The 17746-nt window shown below is 44.9% G+C and overlaps 2 protein-coding genes across 4 annotated transcripts; both read left to right on the forward strand.

Moving 5' to 3' along the window:
- Positions 1–522: 522 nt before the first annotated feature.
- Positions 523–4716, forward strand: LOC125000550 (stomatin-like protein 2, mitochondrial). 2 transcript variants are annotated; one of them, XM_047576049.1, is made up of 10 exons: positions 523–692; positions 1478–1621; positions 2566–2665; positions 2751–2809; positions 3046–3147; positions 3227–3361; positions 3472–3616; positions 3871–3950; positions 4035–4163; positions 4371–4716. In XM_047576049.1, exons 1-10 carry the CDS (start codon positions 651–653, stop codon positions 4464–4466), a joined length of 1032 nt encoding a protein of 343 aa, XP_047432005.1. In that variant the 5' UTR covers positions 523–650; the 3' UTR covers positions 4467–4716. The 2 variants fall into 2 exon arrangements, with proteins under 2 accessions (XP_047432005.1, XP_047432006.1); XM_047576050.1 differs by having other exon boundaries at positions 524–692; positions 1481–1621.
- An 803-nt stretch (positions 4717–5519) lies between these two features.
- LOC125001275 (vascular endothelial growth factor C-like) lies at positions 5520–16044 on the forward strand. 2 transcript variants are annotated; one of them, XM_047577225.1, is made up of 8 exons: positions 5520–9800; positions 9932–10214; positions 10296–10486; positions 10816–10946; positions 11033–11136; positions 12208–12342; positions 12676–12877; positions 14726–16044. In XM_047577225.1, the coding sequence occupies exons 2-8, from the start codon at positions 10034–10036 to the stop codon at positions 14835–14837; spliced, it is 1056 nt and encodes a 351-aa protein (XP_047433181.1). In that variant the 5' UTR covers positions 5520–9800; positions 9932–10033; the 3' UTR covers positions 14838–16044. The 2 variants fall into 2 exon arrangements, with proteins under 2 accessions (XP_047433181.1, XP_047433182.1); XM_047577226.1 differs by having other exon boundaries at positions 5536–7246.
- The last annotated feature ends 1702 nt before the right edge of the window (positions 16045–17746 follow it).

Genomic DNA, 17746 nt, shown 5'->3' on the forward strand with positions numbered 1-17746 from the left:
TTATGTTTTGAATTTGTGTCTCGTCTCCCAATAAACATAGTCTCTGGGACATTGGTATGTCCCTTCCCAGCTAAGTTGTTAAATTGCCTATGACTTTTTTTCCAGAAAGGTTGAATGCCTGGACATTCCCAGATGCAATGAGTCAGTGTTCTGATGTTGTCCTGGCATTTCCAACAAAGGTTATTTGTCATTAAGTCTGGTCTATAAAGTCTTTGGGTTGCCCAGTAAACCTGATGTATTTCCCATCACTGACTACAGTCTCCAGCCGCTTCTCAGGCTCAGCCCATTATGTGATTTTCTACACTAAATCGTATCCTTGTGGTAAAAAGTCAGTCTTTGAACAGACGTGGAGAAATGAATTAAATTTTTTCTGAGTGATTCAATAGCTCCTTAATACGTCATACTCATAATTTAAAAAACATTTACTTTCACTCTATACAAGACGTAAAAGCAACTTGGCTCACTACCCTCTGTGAAGCTGCAGTGTCATCATCCGTGCCAGCAGGGGGAAGTGTTGCACTAATAATGTCTGACAGCTACCGCTGATAGAGTTAGCTTTTAGCTGCTAAAAAAAATGACCCTGAGCTGCTGCTTCTGACGCCTCCACATTTCCGTATGATATTAACACTTAATTAACATCTATTTAAAACATGCTGCGGACGCTGTGTCGGGCCGGTGGGAGCGTTTTAAAGGTAAAGACCCTGTTTACCAGGTAGTGACACAGTCTTACTGTGCTAGCTGAAAGAGGCTAACTAGCTGGCTAAGAGGGGAGCATTAGCCGGTGAAGTTTTTATTCTATTTATTATTATGCGGGTTTTGCGGGACCCGTATCTGCATTTATATTATCTGTATGGAGCATACCTGAAAGTAGCTGTCCGACCAAATCAGCCATTCATTATTGAAAATAAATAAATAAATAGATAAATAATATATATATATTCTTGTTTTGGCTTTGAAAAACAATATTTGGTTTTTTGGTTAGCAAATTTGGAACAGAGGATATGATATTTGGCTATAACAATGAGAAGGTTATTTTTTCCATTTTCCTAATAGTACATGCTGAATATTTAAGTTAAATGATGAATGAAAATGATGTTTCATTTACACAAAAAGAGTAAAGTATGATATATTCATACGTATGATATATACGTCATCAGATTTGTCTTGACTATTTTAAAACAAACCACTCATATTATTTGTAATACATTTTGAAATACACAATATCTCTCTGAATAATACGTCTGATTAGTGGTTTTATCACATCAACATGTGTCATCAGGAATCAACCTTGGAATAATGCAGTTATTATTGAATATGTATTGTAATCAAGGCAGTTCAGGTGTGACAGTATTTACAAGCATCACTTACGGTTTAATGAGCATTTATCTTAAATATAAATAAATCTGCTTAAAACTTGAACACGTTTTAAGAGAATACACATGAGCTGAGTTGTGCATCGTGTGTGTGTGTGTCCCAGCAGACAGTTCCCAGACTGTGTGTGTGCCCAGCCCAGCGGCGTTGGGCTTCCCGCTTACCTCTCAACACCGTGGTCCTGTTTGTGCCACAGCAAGAGGCCTGGGTGGTGGAGAGGATGGGACGATTCCACCGCATCTTAGAGCCGGTATTTCTAATTTCAGGCTATTCTTTAACTTTAACAGCATCAAGCCCTCAACGTTCATATATGTGTATATATATATATATATATATATACATATATATACAAACATATGTATATATACACACATACACATACATATATATATATATACATACATACATACATACGTATATATACATACATACATACACGCATACATACGTATATACATACATACATACATACATACGTATATACATACATACATACATACATACATACATACGTATATACATACATACATACATACATACGTATATATATACATACATACATACATACGTATATATATACATACATACATACATACGTACATACATACGTACATACATACATACGTACATACATACATACATACATACATACGTACATACATACATACGTACATACATACGTACATACATACGTACATACATACGTACATACATACGTACATACATACGTACATACGTACATACATACATACGTACATACATACGTACGTACGTACATACATACGTACGTACGTACATACATACGTACATACGTACGTACGTACATACATACGTACATACGTACGTACGTACATACATACGTACATACGTACGTACGTACATACATACGTACATACGTACGTACGTACGTACATACGTACATACGTACGTACGTACGTACATACATACATACATACGTACGTACGTACATACATACATACGTATGTACGTACATACATACATACGTATGTACGTACATACATACATACGTATGTATATACATACATACATACGTATGTATATACATACATACATACATACATACATACGTACGTATATACATACATACATACATACATATATACATACATACATACATATGTATATACATATATATATATATATATAAATGTCAACTCTTGTTTGTTCTCACAGGGTCTGAACTTCCTTATTCCAATACTTGACCGAATTCGTTACGTGCAAAGCCTTAAAGAGATCGTTATCGACATCCCTGAGCAGTCGTCCGTATCCCTCGGTAAAACCTGTGAATATGTGCGTTCAGAATCGATTTGGTGAATGATTAGAACAGCTGTATGACCGGGTGTTTTACCTCGTTCCAGATAATGTGACGCTGGAGATTGACGGAGTCCTGTTTTTGAGAATCTTGGATCCTTTTAAGGTACGTTGAAGTCTGAGAGTTTCACGCCATTAAATATTCCACTAAAAATACAGACGGGCCTGATCAGATTAAATGAGAACACTCGTTTCAGATCTGCATTAAATAAATAGTTTGAATCTGAATCCCTGAACAGAATCGTTGAAGGTTAATTGCGTTTCAGCCAGCAGATGGCACCAGCTAGTCGTCTTTGTCTTGAAGCCGCCTCACTGAGCCTGATCACTTCTGTCCTCTCGCAGGCTAGTTACGGTGTAGAAGACCCAGAGTATGCAGTGACTCAACTGGCACAAACCACAATGCGCTCAGAACTGGGCAAACTCACACTGGATAAAGTGTTCAGGGTACGTCCGCACCGCTCCACGCTCATTACATCATATAACAGTTCAGCACCTTGAACCTGCTGCCTCTTTGCTCTTCAAGGAAAGGGAGTCTCTTAATTTCAACATCGTCGAGCACATCAACCAGGCGTCAGACGAGTGGGGAATCCGCTGCCTGCGCTACGAAATCAAAGACATACAAGTTCCACCTCGCGTTAAAGAGTCAATGCAGATGCAGGTAACGCGCAGAGATGAATAATGACGAGTTGCGCCCAACCGCAAGGGTGATTTTAGGATTATCGTGTTCCCCTTGAAGGATGCTATGTTGTGCTTGTGTTTCCTGCGGAGGTGGAGGCGGAGCGCAGGAAGAGGGCGACGGTGCTGGAGTCGGAGGGGACGCGCGAGGCGGCGATCAACGTCGCGGAGGGCCGCAAGCGCTCGCAGATCCTCGCCTCGGAGGGAGAAAAGGCCGAGCAGATCAACAGAGCGGCCGGTTGGTGCACTTCACATCGAAATTAGAGGAAGCCGCTGGGAGTTTTCCACGGACTCGGTTACGTGCGTGTATCATGTGATGTAATTGAAGGTTTCGCTAACTTGGGACTCAAGCCGTCATTACACCGAATCCACAAAGCATTTAATTACGTGCCAGCACTCTGTGTATAACACCACACAAGGAACATGACACAAGAGGTCATTGAAAATGAGAGGACGCTAAAGCCTAAAATCTGAAACCATTGTTGTCTGTAGGTGAGGCCCAAGCTGTGTTGGCCAAAGCAGAAGCCAAATCTGAGGCCATCCGTCTGCTGTCGGGGGCTTTGGCGGAACAGGTATTAAAAACGGAATTACTGACTCATTAGAACGCGACGGGAAGTTTGCTTTAGCTGGAACTTTGCGGTGTGTGTTCTCGGCAGAACGGAGGCGCGGCCGCCTCGCTGAGCGTCGCCGAGCAGTACGTGTCGGCCTTCTCCAAACTGGCCAAGGAGTCCAACACGGTCCTCCTGCCGTCCAGCACCGGGGACGTCAGCAGGATGGTCTCGCAGGTATGCGAGGCTTTTAAAACGACCAAAGGGGGAAGGAGGTTTCGGGTTTGCCGAGAGGTAGACGACGTCATTGTCCGACGGCGCCTTTACGCTGTTTCCACATTACGGTTGCCTCATTCATCCGCGGGCAAAACATACTATTAAAAATGCATGAATTCTGACTTCCTGCTGCACGGGTGGTGACGCTTCCTGTTCTTCTGCCCTCAGGCCATGACCATTTACAGCACTCTATCCCAGCCGAGGCTAAAAGCCGACCAGACAGAGGAGCCGATTGAGGAGCCTTCAGTGCATTCAGCTCGGTAGCTGAAAAGAGAGGAAGCGCTCTTCCACAGATACGGAGCACAATGACTCTGCTGTTCGGGCTCCTTTACTGTCTGGCCCGCTGCTGAGGACAGGATGTGCAGAGAGACCACTCGCTAAACTGAGATCACGCCGAGGAAGGACGGCGGGGAAAAAGAGCAACTTGGTGTGCTTTTGTTGGCTGATGTGAATTCTAACCGTGACGTTGAACAGAGAACGTACACCACTAAGAAATAAAACACCGCAAATGTCAGGTTCACGCTTCATGTTTCAGATTTGTCGGGGATTGATTTCATGTTTTAATCATGCTCTTTTCTGCTGAGGATCACGCGATACGTGACCGCAAACATTTCCGTCCCGTATGGAGGCTTCCCCGTTAGATTGGTTTGACTCCCATGTGTCCAGACAGGCTCGGCAGCGTTTCCGCGAACCGACGCGCGATTTCCGAGAGGAGCTGAAGCTATCGTGGTTCTACATCTTCAGCTAGTTCCTTCGAGCGCCTCGCGTTCTAGTTTCCCTTTGAACCACCTGTTTCAGTGACGTTTATTTGGATTTACAGCCAGACTAGATTAAAAAGTTTAGACTTCCGCTCATGTTTTTTACAACCGTTCTCATTATCAGACGGCGAGCATCTTCCCTCGCACACATTCGCTCGAGATGTAAGACAAAGCCGTTTGTATCGCACGAGACAAACGTCCTTTCCCCCTCTCATCTCCCGGAGCTCACATGATGAAATGGAGAGAGCAATGACTGGAATGTGGAATTCGGTCGTGCGGATTTCGACACATAAAGCGCGCTGCAAGCAGCCACTTGCCGCCGCGGCCGCGCGCGTGCGTGCGTCTTTAATCCTTGCGAGACTGGCAGCGACTAGCCCAAAAATCGGATGTTTTCTCATTCAAGCGTTTCCCAGACACACCTCTTTCTCGCCCCTCCTCTCCGGCCTCCGCTGCGTCGTCCCCCCCCCCGCCCCCCAACACACACAGTCTGTTTTGTCTGTCCCATAATTTATTTTACAGTTGCCGGTAACTGCAGGAGAGGATAAAAAAAGATTTTATAATTTAAATTAAATGGAAAGCTCCTTCTGCTTCTTCTTCTTCCCCCTCCTCCTCCCCCTCCTCCTCCTCCTCCTCCTCCTCCGTGACACACATGCCCACAGCCTGGGGGCAGTATAGTTAAGGAGGTATGTAAAGTTTGTCTTTTTTAGGACCTTCAACAGGCAAAGCAGGGGAAGAAAGACGCTTCGTTTCTGCTTCTCTTTCTCACACACACATGCCGTTTTAATGGAATTATGGAAGCAGCAGCAGCAGCAGGGATGGTGGCTTGCTGAAACACAGCAGAGGAAAGGTATTAGCAGCTCGTAAAAAAAAAAAAAAAAAAAATCACCGCATACTTCAACGGCAGCTGCTCCCACCGCAGAGGCAGAGTGACACCGATAACAAATGAGAGGGAAAGGTGATAAGGAGACCGTGGGAGGATAATCCGATCGCGTTACTGTCTTTTCTTGAGAAGGCCAGAGCAGGGGACGGAAATTCAGCCTCCGCAAATTTAAAATATGCAAAAAAGAAGATGGTATGACAGAAAGTAAGCCAATGCCAAGGCTGGAGACGGTGCCTAGCCTGCAATTTCTGGGAGTATAATCAGCTGTAACGCATGAAACATCTTAGATCCTTCACTCCGCCCACAAGATAGAAGCTTTCCATTCTTGTATTTTTTTCCCCATTCACTCCACCAGGACGTCTACAAGCAGGACGCACTTTCACTCTGTTTGGACAAGAACTTAATACCAAGAGCTCCTACTTTTCTTTTCGGGAACGGGATTTGAAATAAGCCCCTTAAACTTTTTTTTCCTTTTCTTTTTTTTTTCTCCTCTCTCTCTCTCTTTGATGCGTTTCTAAGTAGCCGCGGATCAGACAGCCTGACAGAAAAGTTGTGACAGATTTAGAAAGCGGGAAAAGAAAAAGGAAAAAAAAAGAGTGGAGAGAGAGAAGGGAACGGGAGAGAGGGAGAGAGAGATTTGCCCTGAAGGTTTCTAAAGGAAGAAACAGGAGACAGATAAAGACGGAGCAATAATCTGAGTCCGAGAGCGAGAGTGAAGAGCACAGCTGTTGTGTGAAGAGGAAGGGAAAAAAAAAAAATAGAGATAAAGAACGCGGGGAAGGGCACAAGTGTGAAGGGCGAGGAGAAGAGGTTGACGAGGACAACCGAGGCTGGAGGGAAAACAGGAGATAAATGGGGAAAATCAGCGAGAGGCTGAGGATTAATTCGCGCTGAAGGCCAAGACGAATAAGAAGAGAAGACAAAACTCAAACGGGGACTTAAAAACACATCACTATCAGAGCAGCAGCAGGAATGGAGGCGCAGAAAGACGAGAGGAGAGACGTCCTCTGACGAGAAAAGAAAAAGTGTACGACCCGAGCGTGGGGAGAGGATTTCCTCATCATGATTTATTCAGCTCATTTCCCAGATTCCAACAACCTGCGCAGGAAGAGCAACTTCGTCCCAGGATAGAATGAAGAGAGCAGCAAAGAGATACCTGCCAGATCTGTGATATCTCCTTTTTCCTCCCACGCTCCTCCACCTTCCTCTCCTCCTTCCCGTCTTTGCATGAAGCTTTGAATTTCGCCAGCCTCCTTCATCCTGATATCTCCTCTCCTCCTCCTCCTCCCCTCCATCTCCTCACTATGTGGATACCAGCTGTGCTGCTATGGATTCTTAATATCAGCAATTTGTGCTCAGGACAAGACTTAACGGACTATTACCGAACTGGAGACATGGGCACAGAGGTAAATCTTTTAATTTGACTGTTTTACATTTATAAAAAAGGGCCTATCGAAAAGCTGCCCTCACATCTTTTTGTCAGTACAGGTGAAAGATTAAAGAAATAACTGAAGAAACATTATTTCCTTACTCCTGTCTGCTCAACCCAAATAACAAGTGCTATTTTTCAACAGAAATACTCATTAAGTTCAAGATCTCTTCAACACCATCCAAGCTTTTAAAGATAACCTCTTCTATGATGAAGTGCTTTGGCTGTTCACTTCAGTCCTAGCTAGACAGTCTGGCTTCATTCATGATAAGATATCAACATAATATGCAGTAGACCAAACACTGAGTGAGCTGTTTTCTATTTTCTATTTATGGGGAACAATCTTATTTAATGAATAACAATGAACAAAAACCTGGAAGCAAAGTTCAGTCCAACTGGTGGCATATGTGCGGGTGTCATCAGCATAGAAATTGATATTAAAATGCTCTTCAGCCTCCTCTATGACTTCTTCTCGTCCTTCTTCTCCATATTTTATTTTACAGTAAAAGTGGATGTTAAAACATTCAGATGAACCATGAATACCATTTATGTCTAAATGTCAGTGGACCCAGACTTGAACCTGGTGGGACACCTGCAGCCATAAACAGCTTATGACCCAATACAAGGCACCAAAACTTACGAAAGCGTGTATGTTAAATAGCACAGTCATCAGAAACTGACCATGCATTACACAAGGATGGCATTTCTTTTACATAACAACCCACATGTTCCGTGTTTTAAGGTGACGCTTGTTTCCGTGTCACCGTTTAGTCATCATGATTCTGTGAAAAAGATGCCAGTTGGCATGGTTTCATACATCTTAACAGATATGTTGGTTATGAGCCAACAAGGAAATGACTGGTATTTAATGTACAGCTCCTTTGAAATTTGGACATGCTTCTCTAGAAGACATGTCTGTGAGGAACTTTTTAGATCACTGACTATTGGTGATTCATTGATTTAGAAACCTCAGCTTATAAGTTTCCCCCGTCGTTATGTGAAAAGGTCCGAAGCTCCTGGAAATGAATGAATGACTGGATTTCAGTTCCATATTTTGTGTTTGCTTCAGACATGCTATGTTTATAATAGAAAACAGGCAAATGCATGGGTGTGTGTCTATGTGCCAGCAGTATTTGATGTCGGGCACACCCCAGAGCACTGAGTTAATGGTCACTGGTCCCTTAGCAGTGACCTCATATCATATGATCACATAACAACATGAAAACAAGAAAGAAAGAGGCATTTCTTGGAAGACCTTTAAAGAAATTGAGGAATGCATACTGATAAAACATCAGTGAGTCATACAGCAGTGTAATACTTGTTATTCGTCCATAAAATTTCTCAGCAAACCAAGCCAAAGACAATTTTGGACTTCAAGTGCATGTCATTTTTGATAATAGTTGTTTTTTTTTCCCAATGATGTATGTCCAATATGGCTGCCACTTGAAAACCACTCACTACCAAAATAAAAGTCACACCAGCATAACTGTGGCACAACCTGGACTGAAGTATCTCTTCCTTCTTCCCTCCCCAAAGGATAAATCTTCAGCAAATTTGCTCTGGTCTACGCCATCATTAGCTTATTAATAGATAAACTGTAAATGTTATAGTGAATTAAAGAGTTTGGATGGCAGTTTATAAACAGCTACATGATGCAAACCAGAAGGTGAGGTAAATAATGACAGAAAAGTATGTTGATGCAGACGAGATGGATGGAAAGGAACAAAAAAAGGGAAAGGGGGGAGGCAGACAGAAAGAGATAAACGAGAAGAGTGATGAACTACGTGGAGATCTGGTTTCTGTTAAGTTCATGCCAGCTGTGCCAGTCTGATCCGTCTCAGCCTGGGAAACTAAACAACCACCCTCACTCCCTGGAGCGAGAATTAATATGCGACACTCCAACAACAATAACAACTCCCAGCTGACATTTAGTAACCCACAGACGATGCGCCAGCCTCCATTCGCCAGCCTGTTACACAATTAACCTCTTATCTGTCAACTAGTGCATCACTATGGAGTAGAACAGTCATCTATCATGACGGCAAAAAAAAAAAAAAAATCGTTATTGAGGTGACTCACTGCAGTAATGGTTTATAGAACGATATCTACTATAAACTGAGATTTCCTGTATGATCCGGGTTCACCACATAATATTGTGAGCGAGTTGACAGCCTGTTTGGGCCATATAAGCAAGACAAATGCAGCATTAAAGGGCTCCTCAGGAGCCACACAGGAGGCTGGAATTGTGTACTTTATCTTGTATAACTGGGTCAGGGTCACTACAGGACCAGAAATGCAGATAGTCTCATGTTTTCTGTGGCGTTTTTGCAGAGTCTAGCTCGTGTGACAGGTAGCAAAAAAAAAAAAAAGAGCAACACTGAGGCGTAAAGAAAAGTTTGCCAATTCCAACAATGAGCAGGTGAAGAGAGGACACGCGCACTTTTAACAACCAACAGTAGCCAACATGTTGCAACACATTGGTGGCTGAGGCATTCCCTGTTTATCCAGCGCGAACCAGTGAAGCAGACACTGTAAGTTCTGTCGTAGCTAATAGTTTTCCTCCAAAACCAACATGAAATGTGTGCTAGTTCAAGTATTATATAACCAAAAGCGCCGTCTCTAATTCCTGTTTTCTGCCTTCTTCTGCGGTTTCATCTTGCAGGCTCCGGCGCAGTCAGATGACCAGCCCAGCTTGGAGACCGTAACGAGTGTAGATGAGCTGCTGCAGCTTCTATACCCTGAATACAATTTGATTCAGCACTGCATGAGGAGGAGGTCGTGGCACGCGTCAGCTTCCTCCTCCTCCTCCTCCTCTTCTTCTTCTTACCCCGCTTCCTCGTCGTTTTCCTCTTCCTCGGCCGTCCCTTTAGTCGACTCTGACAAGGACGACTTCTGGGATTACACAAGGCGGGCGCCTATTTTTAAGGTCGACTCGGCTTTGGAAGGTAAGATGCTCTTTAAACATCTGTCGCGCTTCAAGGCGTCAGCGGGCTGAAATCCGTTCGCTGAGTCTCTCGTGTTTTCAGTCATCCTAGAGGAGATCCAGAGGACCTCGTGCCAGCCCAGAGAGGTCTGCATCGAGGTCGCCAAAGAATACCCAGAATCCACTAGTAAATTCTACCTCCCTCGCTGCGTGGCGCTGCACCGCTGTGGCGGGTGCTGCACCAACGAGGCCTTTTACTGCACGAACACAAGCCACGCGCTTGTCAACAAGACCGTAAGTAACGTGGCCGGATTGTTTAAACGCTTCAGATTACGCGATTGTGCTGGTATGCTTCGCTCATACATCTAAAACCGCCCCGAGAAAGTGGACACAAACCAATCTGGCCTGTTTTGTAACTAGCTCATGTGTATCACAACCCGCCCATGCTCCAGTGGGACACCCTTTGGCTGCGGCTGGACATCCAGTCGATACAGTATACACAGTCACGCACAGTTGCACAATCTTTAAACGATTACATCACGCCAAACACACGGCTCCGACGAAGGGCAGGAAAAAAAGAATTACGAAGCATGTTTCTTAACCTCCGTCTCCTCCAATCCCAGCTCATGGAGCTGTCCCCGCCCAGGATGGACCGCTCCGTCGTCATGGTGACCTTCGTCAACCACACTTCGTGCGAGTGCCTCTCCAAGCGGCCGCTGCACTCCATCATAAGACGAGCAGCGACAGATCACCTGTGAGTCGGAGCGACGAGTCACGGATGAGTATGCGGGCAAATATTCACGGGCCTTCATCCGTGTTTTTGTGCATGTGTGTGCGCAGGTGCTCCCCGCCTGAACTTCCCTGCGCTTCGGGCTCGTTGTGGGATCCGGTGAACTGCGTGTGCGTCTCGGCGGACACGATAAACTACTCGGAGAGAGAGGCGGGTGAGTAGGCCTGAGTCAAGCTGGTCAAATTAGACCGTGGATGACTCCCAAGCTGGGAAAAACATATTGAAACATACCGACGCCAACGGTGCCGGACGCCGCAAAAGCCAGGGCCACAGATAATCACCAACAGCCCCACACACAACCACTGGCTTGGCGTCTCGGATATGAAGCAGCACTGCAAAAAAAAAAAAAAAAAAAAAAAAAAACAGGATTTACCTCATGGGTAGAAGGCTGCAGTAGGACCAGTGGAAACTTTAAACCTTCAAACAAACAACACCAGATGATTTCACTAAAGGACGTGGAGACGAAGCGCGAGCTGAAAAGCTCTGACGCAGTGCGATACCCCCCCCCCCACCCCCCTCCACGCTCCCTCAACATGGCCACAGAGCTCGGCTTACTGAGAGAAACGCGCCTCTCGACTGGTTCGCAGCCTCGAACCAGAATGCGGAGTCACGCTGAAAATCCACCGAGCGGGTTTTTCAGGGACGCCGTGGGAAAAGCGGCGATGACGCCCGGGCGGCAAATGAACCGTATCTCCCGGAAGCAAAGTTTATTCAAATCTAAAAGGCGGAGGTGAAAGCGCTGGTGGCATTTCACTTGTATATTTATTTAGTGAACAACGCGGGACGGGGGAAAAGGCCTTCTTTTATACGTTTTAGTGAAGCAAAATGACACTTTTCCAAAGCAACCTAAAGCTAAATGTATCCCCTTCTTTGGATTTTACCACAGGTATGCAAAAAAAAAAAAAATAAAAATGCCAGCCTTTCCACAACTTTAACCACAGATGTTGTAGCTGCTTGCCTCGCTGGCATCCATGAAACCAAAAGTACGCTCTGTGTTCAACCAGCTTGTTAACAGAATCTGTGTTCTGCAGTGACAATGAAGGATATTCTATTCTATTCTGCTAACACATGGTATTGGTAATGGTGCTACTTTGAAAGGCTGTGGATCACCAAAGGACACGATCAACAAAGTCATCAGGACCGCGAGTGTGGTGTACAATATTTCATAAAGATGGAACAAAAACAAGTAAATACCGTTTGCCTCTTCTTTCCATGTGTTTTGCAGAGGCGCTGGACTCGGGCCTGCTGGCTCTTTGTGGGCCCAACAGGGTTCTGGAAGAGTCCACTTGCGAGTGCATCTGTCAAAACGGACTCACCGAAGCCAGCTGTGAACCGGGCTGGAAACTGGACCACAACACCTGTAAGGAGGCTTACGGCTGCACGATGTAAATGTAAAAAAAAAAAAAAAAGGGGGAGGGAGCGTCGGGATACGGCGGTAGCTGCCGGTTTACTGTAAATACGCCCGAGGGCTGTCAATCTGAAATAACTGAGAGTGGGAAAAATAAACAGACAGAGGGGAGTTTTGGGAAGTAGCGCTTCATGCGAGTATCTAACAAGTAGGAACACGACAATCAAATATTTTGCACGACACTGCAGGGAAGAGGGCGCGCGGAAATGTCTGGTCACGTTCGGTTTTGACATAAAAAATCGCCCTCGGTTTACGCTCGTCTCAAATGTGATCTCTCCCCACCAGGTGAGTGCCAGTGCGAGGGTCAGGCCGAGGGGAAGCTGTGTCCCGCCGGCCAGCGGTGGGACGAGGAGCTGTGCGGCTGCGTGTGCGCCGCCGACTGTCCCGGGAACCAGCCCCTGAATCCGGACACCTGCCTGTGTCAGTGCAGGGAGAGTCCTCAGTCGTGCCTGCGGCAGGGAAAGAGGTTCAACTCCAGCACCTGCAGGTAGGCCTTTAAGTTTGAAGCTAACGTAGACTTGTTTGTATGCCTGAATGTTCCCTCTGGGGGTGGATTTACGCGAACCATCGGACAGTAAGTCTGGCATCCGTGTATCGCAGTTGGCAGATCCTCTTTTTCCTCCTTCTGCAGTTGCATAAAATTAAAAATCCCCACCCTACGTAAACCTGTGGTTTTGCCACACAGCATTCCTGCGCCGTTGCATAAAGGCCCGTGTGAACCACAACACTCACAAAGCGCTTTAAGAGCGCATTAAACGCGTCACCGTCCGCGGAGGTGATGTAACGAGGACGAGGCTGCAACCGGCGCGGCGCGGCGCTTCGAAAACCGGGCGGAATAAATGTCGCGTAGCAACCGAGCCGCGCGAGCAGAAATGAAAAGAAGCACATCTGTTTGTGATGAGCGACCCCGAATTAGCGGCTTAAGCGGGGGAGAGAGCTGCTCCTGTGTATGGCGCTTCCGACCGACGGCGGGTCACCGGGGTGCCGTCGCGTCTCTTCGCCCTGGGGGCCGGGGGACGAGGACGGAGCGGGAGGAACTCTCGACGGACATGTCGAGCATTCCACACGCGAGGAAAGAAAACTCTCTCTCCCTCCATTTTTCTCCCGTTCGCATGTCTCCACGCGGCCTTTTATGGACATCGGACGTAGCGTGCGCGCCGCGGTTCCCACAGCCAGCATGCGAGGGATCAACCTCCCTCTGACCCCCGGGAGGCCAGCGCGGAGACAAGGGGAGGGAGACCGGCTGAACTTGATGACAGCGAAGCAGAGCAGCCATCGGAGCAGACCGGCAGGCGGCTCGGAGACATATGGGGGGACAGGCGCTGAGAAAACATGTCAGCGGACGCGAGCGCTCACGTGACGGATTTATACTCGCTGCGGCCTTACGTGTGGGAAAGTTCTCGGACATGCACAGAAGTGACCTCTGCTAAACTTTCTCAGCTTCAGGAGGAAATAAAGAATATGTTTTCTCAAACCGAACCTCGGAATAACTGACGTCTCAGCTGTAAAACACTGCTTAAAGGTTTGGAGCCTGCTTGGAAAGTAGGACGTACCATGTGACCAGGAGATTTACACTCAAACAGTAGCTGATTTTTTGTTATTACCTAAATATTTACCCATCCTGAGTTCGTGTCGTATGACTAGTTGAGTGCTATTTGGTTCACACATTTAAATGTTTCCCATAAAAACCGTTCCCGATTAGGACACGCCCCCCGAGAGCCGGACGATAATCGGTTTTCAAAAAATGATTTGCAGTTGAAAAGGTGAACTAATAAAGAAAGAGTAGAAGAGATGATTAAATGTTGTTTAATAGGGACATAAAGTAAATCGACAACAGTCCACTTAAAATGATAGGATGCTGCTCCAAACATACTGCTAGCTAGATTAGGATTAGTTACTGCCACGTCCAGATGCACTGAAATCCAGCCACATAGAGTAGTTATTATTCTTTTCATTGTTTTGTCTACACGAAAAGAAAAAGAAGTTTGATACGACATCTGGTCACAGGAGGTGGCGCGCAGAAAAGCCGTCCACCTACTGTGATTTTTAAAGAGGAGACTTCCTAGAATCCTCCCGTTTCTTTGTTTTTCCACACACGGGATCTTTTGATGCGCGCGCGAACGAAAACTTGGACCGGGGTCGATCCAAAAGGGATGTGCGATCCGAACGATCAATAGCGCGCGCGCCAAGAGATAACAATCCGCGTCCTATTTTTGTCCCCCCCCCCCCGTCTAAACATCTCGCCTTTCCTCGTTTGAATTCCCCTCACTTTTCTTCATCTGTTTCGCCCAGTGTTCCTGAACCCATATTTGATTCCCATCCTTCCTGACTCTAGCTGTTACAGGTTGCCTTGCAGAAAGCCCAGACGCCAGTGCCAGCCGGAGTTTTATTACAGCCACCAAGTGTGCCAGTGCATCCCCAAATACATGAGGCCTCAGTGGAACTGAAAGCCGGGACGGGAGCAGGACTGCAGGTGCCGCCGCTGACCCCCTCAGACTGAAAGGCGCGAGGCCGTCCGGCTTCGCGTGAGGGCAGGAAGCGGGGACGTTCGCGTTCACCGACGAGGCGACGTTTTTTTTTTATTTTTATTGTGAAAAGAAGAAGACACGAGCAGAAACCTCTGACTCTGCGGGACTTCGTCTGAAAACACACCGTGCCTTCTTCCAACTGTTAACACAATACCGGACTGGGAACACCCAATCGCATCTGGAGGGAGCCCGAGCAGCGTGACAACGGAGGCAGGACGGACCAATCAGACTCCGAGCCAGCGTCTCAACCTGGCCGCAACATGTTCGAGCAAGAAATCCAACCTGCTGTGAAATGGAAAATGGAATAAGATAATGACAGAGTAGGACTCTCGCTTCTTTCATTTAAGCCCAAATAAATGAATAAACTTCACGCTCCGGCAGCCTCGTGAGACATCCGAGAGGCCGGAAGAATCGTTCCGCAGGAATCGTGTGATGTGACGATATTGCCACTTTTAGTTGAGAGTAATCGGTAGTTTTGACAGACTGAGGAATAAAGTGTATTTCGAGGTTGTTGTTTTTTTTTTATTTGTATTTAGTCTTACAATAAAACTTTTTTTTTTTATGTTTTATTTTAAACGTATATGTCTGATGTACTCCGTAGCAGAAAGCCAGGCCCTAAACGCTCCCGACAGTTATTATATCCTCCAGTTTCTACTTGTCTCTGCCGCAGTGCTGCTCTTTGAAGATTCCCCTCATTACGTGGCTGAATCCAGTCACTCACATTATCACTTGGGGTGAAATTCTGGGTCTACTAATTTAACTCGCTCTGTAAGTAATACTGTTTGTGTATATTTAATAATTATTTTATTTTATTTTGCAGACGGAACCGTGTGTAGTTGTAAGATACTGTATTTAAGTCACTATCCTAACTAAATATTGCTCATGGAACAGAACTATTTACATGTCTTTGTACTCCAGCAGTTTTAATTATTATGGACGTTTTCATTTAAGTGATTGCCTGCAGAGCGAATTATGTTAACTTGACAGGTTGTTTTCTTTAAGACGTGATGGTCTCATAAACCCCACTAATTGTTATGATGAAGATGTATGCGGTGTAGATAGTGTTTGTTCTGTGCGGATGTAGAAAAATTGAAATTCTCTTATCATGATTAAATATTTAAAAGTAGCTCTGAAGCGTTGATTAAATCCTCGCCATGTTGCTGTGTTTGTCGGTATCAGAGCAGCCCGTTAATACGGTAATTAAAAAATACTGCATTTAAAGACACACGTGTTACCACAAGTAAGGCCGAAAACAATGTTTTTTAAAAGTCACACATCTCGAGAAATATCTTAATTGCCGCTCACCAACCTCTACGAAATGTAGGCAGCATTAAAAGAACTATTTTACACAATATTTTGTCATTTAATGTCACCTTTTGCACTATTGCTGCGACAATCGTGAGCTAATCCTTAGCACTCGTTTAGCTCTAACTGAAAACAGAAATAAAATGCCCGAATAGATACGAAATATGAGATCAGACTTACCCAAACATTGGCCGCTTGTAGTTAAGATGGAGTGAAGTTGCTGAAAACAAACTTTTTGTCGTTGACGTGGTGTCCGGAAGTTGGGAAAACACCGCTGCAGAAGCTAACAGTTTAACAAGCTAACGACAGAGAGACTTCATATATGAAACACAAAAAAAGACTTCATTTGGCTGGAATACTTTTCCTAAGGCATATACAGTTTTATGGTACTAAATTAAAACATATTAACACAATGTGGCTTCCGCCATTTTTTCAAATGTCGTCTAGTAGCCTAAGAAGCTAACAGTTTAGCAAGCTAACGACTGAACAAATTAACGTACGAAACATATTGACATAGTAGAAAAAGAGGCCATTCGCTTAGAATATTTTTTCTAAGACACATAAAGTAAACTTTATGGGACTAAATTACAACATTAACATAATGTTAGCTTCTGCCTTTTTAAATGTTGGCAAACACTTAGCAGGCTATGGTCGCAAGTGATGAACTTTGACCTCACTCTGTTACAAAATAAAAGTTTGTCACAGTCTCTTGATGTAATACTATAATATGCGTAAAATATTGGTATTTTTTTATTTATTTATTTTACTTTTCCTACCTAAATTTACAGGGCCGTCCGCTTGACAACCGGTTAGCTTCTGTCACTTGTAGAGGTCAGCAGTTGCCTCGCAACAGCGTTGTCCCGAACTACGGCTGCTGTTAAACGTCAAGCATTTTGTGAGCTTCCGATGTCCCAAGTGTCATGGAACAAAACTATTTTCACGTCTCCGTTTTAAGGCGGGGTTAGCTTTTGGCAGGTTTTCTTGATACATTTTTAATATATATGAAAAAAAAAAATATTATACCCAACGGCGTCACACGTTCATTATGTATCTGTCGTTTATTTGCTTTTATAACTGTTAGCCTCAGCGGCTTCCAGGCGACAACAGTTGCCTAGCAGCAGAATTACGGCTGTGCTACCTACCAGTCCTCGTCCACACACACACACACCTGGTTGTGAGGACTTCACTCTTCACGTGGTCCACATCCCACTTCCCCTGCTTTTTACCTACAGAGATCACCCTTCTGTCGCTGCCTCTCTGATCTCTACCTCGCCTTCAATAGCTAATTACAGCTATGATTACAGTGAATAATGGCTGTACAGTAATTACTAACATCAAACAGAAAGCCACAGCTGCCTGAAACATTTTTATCTCATTGCAAAATCAATGAATTATATAACAGGTTCTGCTTTGGCAGAACAACTGACAAATCAGGAAATAAAAGGGTTTCATTTCATAGTTGTTTTAATGATAATCCTCTAAAGTGTCTATTTACTTTTAATGAACAGATATGTTGTTTACAC

Source organism: Mugil cephalus, chromosome 23, assembly GCF_022458985.1.
Source record: "Mugil cephalus isolate CIBA_MC_2020 chromosome 23, CIBA_Mcephalus_1.1, whole genome shotgun sequence".
NCBI lineage: Eukaryota > Metazoa > Chordata > Actinopteri > Mugiliformes > Mugilidae > Mugil > Mugil cephalus.